The sequence below is a fragment of the Rosa chinensis genome, chromosome 4 (assembly GCF_002994745.2).
Source record: "Rosa chinensis cultivar Old Blush chromosome 4, RchiOBHm-V2, whole genome shotgun sequence".
In the NCBI taxonomy this organism is placed as follows: Eukaryota; Viridiplantae; Streptophyta; class Magnoliopsida; order Rosales; family Rosaceae; genus Rosa; species Rosa chinensis.
The window spans coordinates 13369892-13383160 of NC_037091.1; the positions used below are offsets into that span (position 1 = coordinate 13369892).

At 39.5% G+C, this 13269-nt stretch overlaps 2 protein-coding genes across 2 annotated transcripts; one reads left to right on the plus strand and one right to left on the minus strand.

Annotated features, from left to right (window-relative positions):
* Positions 1-7635: 7635 nt before the first annotated feature.
* On the minus strand, positions 7636-10609 carry LOC112198377 (ubiquinol oxidase, mitochondrial). Its single transcript, XM_024339489.2, has 4 exons — positions 10142-10609; positions 9921-10049; positions 8275-8763; positions 7636-8093 (listed from the first exon to the last, which is right to left on the minus strand). The coding sequence occupies exons 1-4, from the start codon at positions 10478-10480 to the stop codon at positions 8034-8036; spliced, it is 1017 nt and encodes a 338-aa protein (XP_024195257.1). The 5' UTR covers positions 10481-10609; the 3' UTR covers positions 7636-8033.
* A 1551-nt stretch (positions 10610-12160) lies between these two features.
* Positions 12161-12652, plus strand: LOC112198835. Its single transcript, XM_024339939.1, has one exon. The coding sequence runs from the start codon at positions 12161-12163 to the stop codon at positions 12650-12652; it is 492 nt and encodes a 163-aa protein (XP_024195707.1).
* Positions 12653-13269: the final 617 nt, after the last annotated feature.

Sequence of the window (13269 nt, forward strand, 5' to 3'; positions counted from 1 at the left end):
ACTACTAAGCTAACTAAGTAGCGGAACGTTATAACGTCCATTTTGGGAGAGAATGTCTCCTCGTAGTCAATTCCAGGGCGTTGTGAGAAACTTTGCGCCACAAGGCGAGCCTTGTACCTTAGGACTTCATTATTCTCATTACGCTTTCTGACAAAGGTCCATTTATGTCCTACAGGCTTTACACTTGGTGGGGTTAGCACTACCGGACCAAATACATGTCTCTTTGTCAGAGAATCTAATTCTACCTGGATTGATTCATTCCATTTAGGCCAATCTGCTCTTTGTTGACATTTTTCAACAGAGCGTGGTTCGATATCATTGTGCTCTATGATTCCTTGAGCAACAGTATATATCATCAATGTGTATGGAAGATCTTTCTATCAACTCATACGCACTCTCGTAATCCTTTGAGATTTCTTTGTTCTCTGGAATCATTTCAAACATCGGAGCGTCCTCCAGTATTGATTCATGGACATAACGATAATCTCATGAGAGGGATTCTATACATTGATGATTGGTTTGTGCCTTACTCACCCTTTTCTTCCTTGGGTGAGTGTCAATCGAACCAAGTGACCTCCCCCTCTTCCTTGGGGAGCCACGGCCTCAACTACACCTCCACTAAGTGCGGTTGCAGTGCCTCTATCTGCGGCACCGTGCCCCTTGTTGGGGACTTCTAACCTTGCAGGCACATTTGCAGCTGGTATATGTGATCTCGTTACTTTTGCGATATCAGTAAACATATCAGGCATCGAATCTGCTACGTTCTGAAGATCGATTATTCTTTTCACTTCACTTTCACTTTGTGAAGTGCGGGGATCAAAATGAGACAAAGTGGGGACAAACCACGACAATTCCTGTCGTTCCCTTGGAAAATCCTTTTTCCTATCTCCCCCTAACAACGGGAAGATTGTCTCATTAAAGTGACAATCCGCAAATCTAGCGGTAGAGAGATCGCCTGTCAAGGGTTCCAAATAGCAGATAATTGTTGGGGATTCGTATCCAACGTAAATACTTAATCGTCTCTGAGGATCCATTGTAGTGTGCTGTGGAAGCGCAATAGGCACATATACTATTCAACCAAATATGCGTAAGTGTGAAATGTCAGGCTCATATCCAGTTACCAACTGGTACGCAAAAAAAATGGTTGGCTAGTTGTGGGTCTGAAACAAATAAGTAAAGCTGCGTGCTATATTGCATAACCCCATGCAGATATAGGCAGGTTGGTGCGCATAACCAATGCCCTAGCCACCATCTGTAGCCTTTTTTATGGTGGCTTCTGCGAGACCATTTTCTGTATGCATATGGGGTACAGGATGCTCTACATCGATCCAAATAGATATGCAATAATCATCAAATGCTTTTGATGTAAACTCTCCAGCATTATCAAGCCTTATAGATTTGATAGGGTGATTAGGGTGGTGAGCCCTTAAACATTTAATCTGTACTAGGAGTATTGCAGCATTTCTTGTGGACAATAAAACGACATGTGACCAGATTGTCGAAGCATCCACCAGAACCATAAAGTACTTGAATGGTCTGCATTCTGGATGGATAGGTCCACAGACATCTCTTTGTATCCTTTGTAAGAATGGAATGTTTTGTTTTGTATCTTTAGCATAGGAAGGTCTCGATCCTGTTTTTGCTAAAGAGCAGGCTTTGCAAAACGAGTGATGTGCCTTTGAAATAGTCAATGAGGCATAATGGGAGGGAGGTAGTGCTTCTGGTACTTCAGAAAGCAATGACTGCATTTGAGCAATCATAGAACCGACACCTTGCAGTGTGGCGGATTTTTCTCCCATTTTTCACTCGAAAGAAGGGATGTCCGTGTGAGTTCTTGAAAAGTACGGATCATCATGTCACGACCTCGGTGCCATAGGCGGTCATGCAAAAGCCTGTATGAGTCAGTGTCCCACATTTCATTGTTGGTGACAGTATAGGATTCAATTATCCGAATCGTAGTGAGGTACAGTCCACTAAATTGACTCATAAGGTTCTCTAAGATGTGTTTCCTTCCACAGTCATTAGATGTAATATCAAGGTATTCAGTTCCATTCTCACAGTGGGTTTGTACATGATAACCATTGGCACAAATTGCTTTGAAACATTAACAAGGTTCGATTAGCTCTTGGTGCATACAGAGCGTCTTTGACTTTAAATATATCTCAGATTCTTTAGAGTAATTTTATTGTAGTAGAATGATAATCTTTTCATTCTAATAATAATTTTTTTTCTCTAGATGTATTGCTTTACATCTTTATATTGCAATTTCGAACCTATGTAAATATGTGTAGTAAATAAATTTGAATAAATTCAGTGCTTAAGAATAAAATTCAAAATTTATTAATAAGCCAACGATAATCAAATCAAGGTCTTTGTTCAGAAATCTAATTCATCAAACCATTCTTTAAGACCAAATAATAGTCTAATTAAAAATGAGGCATTATGCCTTCATAACTATCTTTGGAAAATAAAATGAATAAAGCATATCAGTCAAGATTGAGAGCATCCATTGACTTAGCAAGTTCCTCTTTGCCATTGAAGTCTGCAACTGTAAGGTTGACGTCTAGGTCATGACCTCCTTCTTCCATATAGTGAGCCACTTGTTCTTTAGACTCTCTATACCTCTTGTAATTGGCTGCTATACTCTGTTGTTTGCTTGGCAGTTCTTGTACCAATGCCCAATGAATCCACACCTATAGCATGGTTCATTGTCAACTCTTTCCTTTTGCATCTTGTTTCCATGATCCCCATGTCCCTTTCCACGCGGTGCATTGTTGCCACGTGGGTAGGGATCAGCACGTCTAAACCCCCTTGCATTGGAATTATTTCCACCTTTCATTTTGCCATAATTAGCCTCGGGAATTTTCTTTGTCCCAGTGAGCCTGGCATTGTTATTCAAGAGAATCTCATTTTGTCTCTCAGCCACTTGTAGTAGGCTTATCAACTTATTGAAGGTTGTGATTTTTTTGTTGTCATAATCTAACTGATACTGGTTCGCTAGTATAAAAGCTGAATTAGGAAAGGTGGTAAGAGTCTTGTAGATCATATCATCTTCTGTGATTTCCCTTCCACAAAAATTGAGACGTGCTTTTAAGCGCAACATGTCCTTGTTGAAGTCATTGACCTTTTTATAGTCAAGCAAGCGGATTCCATTCCACTGAATAGCTAGTTCTGGGAGTAAAGTGTCATGAATGTTCCCAAAACGTCCTTTAAGGGCATCCCACAGTGCTTTGGGTGTCTTCAACTGAAGGTACTCCCAGCGTAGGCTAGGATCAATATGTCGCCTCAGAAAAATTAAGGCATCTGCTTTCACCTTATTAGATAGTTCATCATCTTTGGGATCAGTAATAGTGGCAGTGTAGTCTTTTGCCACAAAGGCAGTTTCCATATTGGAAACCCAACGGTGGTACTCAAGTCCGTCTGAGTCCAAGACGTCAAACTCAGGTCGAGTTGGATCAGCCATCTACATAAACAAGAGAGAAGAAATAAATTACGCAGTCATAAAGACATCCACGTGAATTATTTTCCAAACGTATGAATTAGATTTCAAGACCAAGATTCGTAAGGGTCACATTTTTTCTTCTATGCTATGTGAAAATACTTTATCACAATACGTGTGTGTGTATAATGCGCATGAATTTTCATTATCATGGCAAAGCGCAATTTTTGTCTATTGCATTCTAAAATAAGCATAGCACATTTAATCATAGCATATATAAGAAATAAAGTACATGGCATGCTCAAATTTCATAAATATACAACAAATTATATACTACACATAATCATGGCAAATTATATAATAATAGCAAGAATATATCATGCATAAAATAAAATGTAAACAATAGCATAATACAAAGCAGACGTAGACATAATTTATATAAGTGTAAATAAAATAAAAACATGCTCAAAATTTCAGAATAAACCATAAACAATAAAATATAAAGCATGCTTAAACATAATTATATAGATAACAAGGCATGCTTAAGATGATCAAAATTATCTTAACTAAACATGCTTAATAACAAAATAAAAGCATAAACAATGAAGCATAAAACATGCTTAAAAATGGAAAACATAAATAGATTTCACATGCTTGATTAAAATCATAAAGACAAAATAAAGAAAAACGTACTTGATTTGGAGAAAATAAAACGATCCTAGCGCACACGCGTGTTGATGCAGGCGTGCGTAGCGATGTTTTTAAGCTTGAGAAAAACTGGGCCGCTTCCTCTTTTTTTTTTTTTTATTAGTAGTGAGCCTCAAAGCCTTATTTTTTTTTTCTTTACTTTTCTCTTTTTTTTTTTTTTCTGGCCTGCCAGTTTTTTTTTTTTTCTTTTCTTCATCCACGTTTTCTTCTGGTTTGCTCTTGAAGTGCAGGGGGTTTGGCCGGATGTGGGATGCGCGCTGGAGGCCGGTGGGCTGGAGGCAGCGACTGCAAGGTGGGTCAGCGAGCTGATGGGCTAACACCGATCTGGGATCGATGCGGGATCGAAGTGATGCAACCTGGTCTGGGATCTGCAGCAGGCTGCTAGAGGTTGGGTGTCGATCTGGAATGCAGCTGGGCGCTGGTGTCAAGGCGCGGCGGGGCTGCAGGGAGGTGAGGCCGATCTGTGCGCGTAGGCGGGTGGTGCCCTGGGCTAGGCAGTGGGCTGCAAGGATGCTAGGGCTGCTCGGCCGGTGAAGGGTGCTGCGCTGGGGCGAGGCATCGACTAGGCGATCGGTGGGCTGCTGGGATCGGAGGCAAGGTGCAGCAGCGCGGGTATAGGGAGCAGCGACGGAATCGAGGCTGGAGGGGCAGCGCAGGCACGGTGATACAGGGGGTGGTCGCTGGGTGGGTTGAGGCCGATCTGCATGGGATTTTTTTTTTTTTTTTGGGATTGCGGCAGAAAAAAAAAAATGGAAGAGAGTTTTTTTTCTCTTCTAGGGTTTGGGTGTTTTTAACTAAAAATTGGCTATTGGCTCTGAGCGTGCTGATAACGTGTTAAAGTAAAATGACAATTGGAATGGTCTACTCATTTCATTCATAACCCCTTTATATAGGGATAGGATTACAGCGGAAATATCAATTACATTGATGATACTAAATGCTGATTGAGATGTGATTTGTAATTGCTTGATTTCCTCTTCGTCTGTTTCTTTGACGAAGGCACATAATGTGCTTTTCCTTTAACAATAATCTAATTTACTTCCATTTTTTTAATTTTTTCTTTCAGTTTCAATGTTCGTCTTGTTCAATATGTGTCAAAAGATTAGTAATTTAACAATTATGAGCAATGAAGAAGAGATCGATTTTTTTTTCCATGTTTTAAATTTTTACTTTCAGTGTTCACTAAGGGTATCGCAAAGATTCTAATAATTGAACGTTAACACTAATGGTTTTGTGAATTGAATAACAAACTAACGATGTGAATGCAACAAAAAGACAAAAAAAATTAAGGGTTCTTGACCCAAAGCACCAAAATCAGTTAAAAGTGTCTCACTTACTCCAGCAACAAATTTTTATTCTCACTTACCCAATTTCAAGCAAAATAACAATTTTACCCTTAACTAAATTGTTTATTCCCTCATCTCTCTCCTCTTTCAGATCACGCTCTCTCCTCTCTCTCATCTCTCTCCAATTTCAGATCTCTCTCTCCCCCCCCCTATTTCAGATCGCTCTCTCTCTTCTATCTCTCTGCAAATACCACGTCCGGTTCCTCAAATTCCCATTCTAGCCGGAGCGAGTCGTTCAGAGACCTGAAACTCCGGCGACGCCGCAACATGTCAGAGACTGGAGTTTCGAAGGGACAATTGTCAGTGCCCGTCGTCACAGAGTAGCAACGTCTTCATGAAAGCCTTACTGGAGCCTCTCCTTCCTCGAAACCTTAATCTAACATCAGCGAAGCTCACCTCACAGCCGCCGCCGACCTGGCATTTCTGGAATCTCAAATGCTCATTCCGATTACAGCGAGAAATCTGGTAATGTTTTGGTGGTGGAATTGATGCCTAAGGTGATTTGGTTGCTGAATGAGAGGAGCAACGAGAGCTCGATTGATAAAACGGCGGACGGGGATGATAGATCTTGGTAGCGTCTGCTAGAGTGCCCGTGGGGTTTGCCGTTGTGGCTGCTTATCATTTTAGGTGGTTTGTTACACAGGTGGGGATTTTTTGGGGATGGTTATTTGGAATTTGGTTGTGGATGTGAAATTGAGATTTTGGCTTTCTGGGTTGATTCTTGCTTGCTTTGGTTTGGTTCAGCTCTTTCTGCTTCTACTTTTTCATTGGTAATTGGTTGAATTCTTGAGAGTTCATTAGTAATGGGTAATTTCATTTGCCACTACTTCTCTACTGGTGAATGAGATTTTTTTTTTTTTTTGGTAAATGGTTCTACTTCGGTCGCAAAATAGAAGGCCTAGAAGGAAAGAAAAAAAATATAAAAAAATGTTTTATTGTCTCCCAATAGACATCTATTGGGGTACAATAGACAGCTATTAGGGGGCAATATACGTTTTGAATTGATGTAATCTTTTTTTTTTTTTTTTTTTTTTTTCTGTAATCAAAGTTTTATTTGTCTAAATTTAGGGAGATTAATTCATATTCTGGTGACTGAAAATCCTATTGGGGAGCAATAGATGTCTATTGGAGGCAATACATGGCTGATAATCGTCTATTGGGGGGCAATAGACTTCTATTGGGAGGCAATAGACTATTAGGGGGCAATAAACCTCTATTGGGGGGCAATAGATGTCTATTGGGGTAAAAAAAAACCTTTCCTGTGAGATTTTCAGCAAATTCCAATAGGCGGCAGCCGGTGACGGGAATCCTGTGGCCGGTGACCGGGCTCCGGCGAAGTCTTCTATGGTTTTTTTTCTCTTCCCATTTTTTTTTTTCTCTCTCTCTCTAAATAACAAAGGGGTGAAGGTAAAATGGTATTAAAAAAATTTAAAAAACAAAAAAAAAAATTTAATGGGGTATTAGGATAGACCTCCTTAGAGTGTTTTGGGTAAGAGGGAATAAAAAAAACTTAATAGGGTAAGTGGAAAAAAAATATATAAAAATAGGGTAAATGGACAAAAACCCAAAAATTAATAATAAATTTAAATCTGGGTGGAGAAGATAAAAATTAATGTTTTCCAATAACTACTTAATTATTTAATTAATTGGTTATGTATTTAGATTAGATATCCTTACATATTTATATTTTAAAAAATCAGTGTACTTATTAGTTATTTTACACCTGGGTAATATAGTATTTCAATAATTTAAATATTTATAGGATAAACTAAGAAAATGAAAGAATGACAATACCCGCACCCAAATTTTATTAAGAGAACTTCTAAAGGAACCAAAAAAAGGAAAAAAAGCAATTAGAGAGGGGAAATGAAGCCAAATCCCCACAAACCATTATAAATTTTGGACGAGCCCATTTGATTTGATTAGTGTTGAAAAGAGTGTCTCTAACCTGAAGATGAAATCCAGATTTGAAACATGCAATTCACCATGATTGGATATCTTCTAAATATTCATAGTAGCTTCATAACAGAAAGCTAATCAAGTATACAGATAATACAATTTCATATAATAGAGTCCGCCTTTCAATGCCTACTGAACTTTTCCTTTCTTTCGTATCACTCCTTGCATATGAACATTCGATACTTCAAAGCAATATCCAATTTCAGATTACATTCATCGAACCAAACACAGCAACAAAGAAAAGACATTTTACATCCAAATGCCTTTCAGGAGATCAAAGGATAGAAATATGCATCAATAACTGATAGAGAAGCATTAACTTGTAAAGAAAATAGTGCTGGAACAGCTTTGACCTCTGTTCAAGATACATGTACGAAAAGCCAAGAAGCCAACTAATCCTGATAATATGAGCCATTAAAATGATGTATCTATCAAATATTCAAAACCAATTTAAGAATTTAAGATGTCTATTTGGAAAAGAATCTATGTCTGTATATAGATCATAGACTTAAGCATATACAAGACACAGATTATATAAGATGAACATAACTCTTCAATTCGATCTTGGCAGATGAGATGACTTAGTGGTATCCAACGGGAGCTGGGGCTTCTCTCAATTCCTTTCCCTGATAATGAATATCCTGCATAAACAGACATGGATCAACGAACCCAAAATCAGTAAGACAAGCAGACTTGGATACAAATTGTGCTCAAACTTAAAGAACACATGAATACTGATTACTATTGTCTTGAACCGCTGAGACAGTTATAAATTTGTAGAACAATAAAGAACATGGAATTATGAAAAGCTTTGATACTCACAGATGCAAAATGGTTGACATCCCTATGGTGAGCTTCATCTGCACGAATCACAGTGATAACATCCTTAAGTGTAGCATCTTTTGGCAGCCTCCAGTAGTCAATTGCTATAGCAGGAGCTGGTACATTTTCAATTTTGCCACCATCAATATCCTTCAAGTACTCTGTATAAGAGTGGATAGCCTCCTCTTCTAGATATCCAACAACCCGGTGTGCTAGCTTGGGGGAAATCATATAGAGCACAAAGAAGGCATTGAAGAAGACTCCCTGCACAGTGAGAACAAGTAGCCTCTCGTACCATGCAGGCTTCACGAGTTCCACCATTGTCATCAAGTGCATCCTCTCATTCTCTGCTTCTTCAAGTAAGGCTTTGATCCAACCACCACTCTGCTGGAACTTTCGGAGAGACCTTAAGTGCAGCAGCATTCCTCCAACCATACCAGGGACAGCTGCCACAGTTTCCAGCATCATTGCACGGCACCCATACCGTCTCTACAACATAAATTTTCATAGTTAAGATCATATTGGAAAGAGTAAAGTAGGTTTCAACAATGACTAATCTAGTATCATCAACTAAAGATATTGTCACACAAAAAACTTAGGAAGCCACTAAACAGATCAAATTTCCGAGAAACAACGAAAGACATCTATAACAAATAGCAGTTTGAGTATTTAAATTGTACACTCATAAAAACAACCTAACTACAAACCCTTTCACCACCATGACAAGTTGGTTTTTTCTCATGAAAGCTCTCAGGTGTTACAGAAGAACCATAAAGAATTCTTATGAGCAAGCTTGAAAACCAGGAAGCAATAGACTTCGTTACATTTCTTGAGATTCTCTGTAGGAAGGACTGCTGAACCAGTATCCAGACTAACCAATTAAAAGGCCAGTAATGCATTTACTGACATATAAGCAATAAGAAACAGAGATTTCTCTGTAAATTAAAAAAGAGAATCTAGTAATCTCAACTGACCATCATCATCAAGACTGTTTTTCTTCACAACAGCTCTCAGTAAAATTCAGCACCCAAAAGTAAGGAAAAGTAATAACTTTAACTAGTATTCTTAAATTGTCATGCTCTGCTTTCTGTAATTTTTTTCTTTTCTAAGCCAATGCTCTGCTTTCTGTCTAAATCAAACTTTTTCAAATAGAATCTATTGCTCATCTAACCCAATCCACATTTTATTTCTCACAATATTGTTCCTACAGATAATCAAAACACTTTACATTCACCTCTTTTTACATATAACCCAAAGAACATCATGATCATTGATCAGTACACACTGTAAATCACTGCCCGAAACAAAAGTAATGAATGCCAAATTTTCAGTTCCCACAGGAATCCCCCAATATCAAATGGCATAAACAAAATTAGAAAAACCAAAACAATAACAAAAAGTGGTGATATTGATTAAGTACGGAGACTTTGTCCCAACTTGGATCCAACAACCTGAATCTTGATCATCCTATCTCACCTCAAATATAATGGTAAATTGGTAATTACCTCCAAGCAGGATCGTTCTTTATTTTCCTCTTTTATAATCATAAAATATGAAATAACCACAATTAGACAATTAAATCCCAAACAGTCACCATAAACCCTTTTCCATTTCAATGGGCCAGAAGAGCAAGAAGATCACAAAACCTGAAAGAAGATATCAGTCGGAATTCGAAGAAGCTTGACTGTTCTGTACGCCACTTTGTCCAGAAACGTCTTCGGCACATGGTGCTTGCTCAGATCGATCGATAAATCTGCTTGATAAGTCTCCCATGGCTACAATCATAACCAAAATCAACATAACTAAAATTACAAATACACAACAAATATAAAAAAAAAATCAGATTGTCAGTTTGACTAGTACTGACCATGAAGCAATTCCATGGCCACTCAGAGCCGTCCTCCCTTTTGATCTCTGGCCTCTTAATCCCCCAATAATGTGAAACGACGGCGTCTTTCTTGGCGTCGGAGGCGGAGCTCTCCTTCTGGTCCTTCTCCGCCGGAGGCGGCGGCGTTTGGAAGGATGGCGTCACCGAGCTCATCATCCTGCTGGAGTAAAATGAGCCGAAAGCGGTGGCGTTCTGGCGGTTCAGATAATCGGCGGTGTCCAAAGTCCTTGCAGCGACCGGCGTGGTCGAAATGTGGCGGTTGAAGTTCCGGCCATGGCGCAGAGCTCCGGCCACCGACCTCGCCGCGATCCGGTTCATCTCCGTCGGTCGGAAAAAAGAGGGTTTTAGACCGTCAAATTTGGGTTTTGGTAATAAGCGGTTGATTTTGATTTCTTGCTTGTTTGTAACTGTGTGGGTAGCAAGTTATATCAGTGAGGGGGTTTTCATTGTCTGCTTCGCGGGGACATGGACTATTCCATACCCGTTTTCTTGGGCTCTAAGTTCAGTATATAATTTCATGGACGGTTCGAGAAAAATGAAACGTCGAAATTGCGTGAATTTCGATAGGTGCGGCGGTTGTGTTTTAGGGGGTTAGCAGTAATTTCACTAAATTGCCTTTAGAGCTGAATGTCAAATTACGAAATTACTCTTGTCCGGACTCTTCCGAGGTTATGGGAGATGAGAGGTTCACACCCGGTAGTACGGGAAATTTCGTGGCACAGTGCCGCTTACACTTACGTCGCGGTCCATTGGTGTGACACGTGTATGGCCTTTGTACGTCCAAGAACGCAGGGGACACGGGCGGCTAATTTCACAGACACGGAAGAGATCAAGGGGACCGGCGGCTAATTAGAGATCAAGTTGATCTGTTGATGGAGTCATTGAGCACATGATAATATCATAATATAATACGATATAGTAATTTAGTGCGATCTTGGATTTAGTTAACTACTAAGAGCAAGTTCACCCGTAATCAAGAAATGTCAAGATCGAAAGATCAAGGCGTCGACCAGTCAAGTAACTGTTCACTACCACTGGACATGGGTTTGCACCCGTTTTTTTTCTTGACCAGTCAAGATTGTTCATCCACTTTCACTGTACGTCCAACACTTCCACTGTCCATTTTAATTTTGTCAAATTTTTTTTTTTTTTTGCTTTTAAAATTAAAATATATTTAATGTAAATATATGATAATAACGGAGATTTATGGATAATTAATGTCATAATTATGTAATTTACTATTTTCTAATATTTTCGATGGACAAATTATGAATCACCTACAATTACCGACAATTTATCTTGAAATGAGTAAAGGCACCACCGACAATTTTTTTGAAACGCTTGAAACAACCACCGACATCTTTGAACGGACCAGATCATTTGCATACTATTCAATCTAACGGTTATTGTTGAAGCAATCTTATCTAAGATTTCGGATCAGATTACGTCAAACCAGAAGTGAACACGTGTCCTCGAAGTCTGATCACGTTTTATGTGAAAATTGTAAATAAATAGAGCAAGAAGCAGCACACCATTCACACACAAGCTGATATTCACATATCTCCTTATTTTTCATATCTCTAGATCCAACACATTTCCTCTCCTTCCCTCATTTCAATGAAGAAATTGTGGGCTAAGTATCGACAATCTCGAGATCAAGATCATGAAGAGATGTGTAGGACTAATGCTCTTGTGGTAGCAGCAGTAGCTGAAGCTGAAGGTTCATCCGGATCACGACAACATGGTTCTCTGCCGGGGCATGCACCGAATGAGGAGCGATTTAGGGAATCAAGAGGGAAAAACATGATGGAATATTACTTTGTGAAGCGTCCAGTTTTCAGTGAAGAGATATTTCGGACACGGAACAGGATGAGTCACAGCATTTTCAACCGCATCTCTAGTGACCTTTGTTGGTATGACCAGTACTTTATCCAGAAATCAGATGCTGCTAAGAAAGTCGGACTACTTCCCTAGCAGAAGCTAACATGTTCCTTAAGAATGCTTGCTTATGATGTCGGAATAGATCAATGCGCTGAGTATTGTCGGATGACAACACCTACCTCCATCGAGGCTCTGAAACTATTTACAAGAGGAATCGTTAATCTATACTCGGCAGAATACCTCCGGCCTCCTACTCCGGCCGACCTCAGAAGACTTCTCGCCAAAGCTGAGAGAAGAGGCTTTCCTGGGATGATTAGAAGCATCGACTGCATGCACTGGCAATGGAAGAATTGCCCAACAGGTTGGGCTGGACAATACAGCGGTCGAAAACGTGTGCCCACTATCATCCTAGAAGCAGTCGCATCTTATGACACATGGATATGGCATGCCTTCTTTGGAATGCCTGGATCATGCAACGACCTCAACGTGCTTGCTCAATCCCCATTGTTTGACGAGCTGACTGCTGGTCGAGCCCCTCAGATCCAATTTCAAGTGAATAATAGAATTCAAAATTTAGGCTACTATCTCGTTGATGGTATCTATCCGTAATGGGCGACTTTCTTGAAATCAATTCCTAACCTACTTTAATCAGTATCATTTTAGAATTGCACAATTGAACATCTTCCTCATCCGTCCATCTCCATTTCTCTTCGGTATTATCATCTTCACTTTGATCTCCCATGTGTCTGACCACTGGACGTGTGTTTCCTCTTTGTTCGGCCATATTGGATAATGAAAAATTTGGCTGATGAGAGCTATATGAAGAGGAGGAAGGTGTAACTATGAAATCTAATTTTTTAGGTGTGAGATGTTAGAAAAAATTGTAGGTAATTATAGAGAAATTTTTAAAATTTTTTACATTTTTTTTGTTACTGTTTCTAACTGTTAAAACCCAATAAATATATATTGGTAGCAGACCGTCGGATCCTCAAATGAAATTGAAACCAACGGCCCAGATTAAAGGATCGTTGGATTCAAAAATCTGTTCAGCCAACGGCTCCTATGCACGTGTCTCGACCGCGGCCCACTATATATCTCTACGCGACAAAAAACTGATATTCATGTGCTGCAGCGCTTTTTGCTTGGTCCGTGTGTTTCACGCTCTCGTCCATCGCGTGTCTCTCTGGGCGTCAATGACTGACGTCACCCATGTGTGGAGCTCAGGC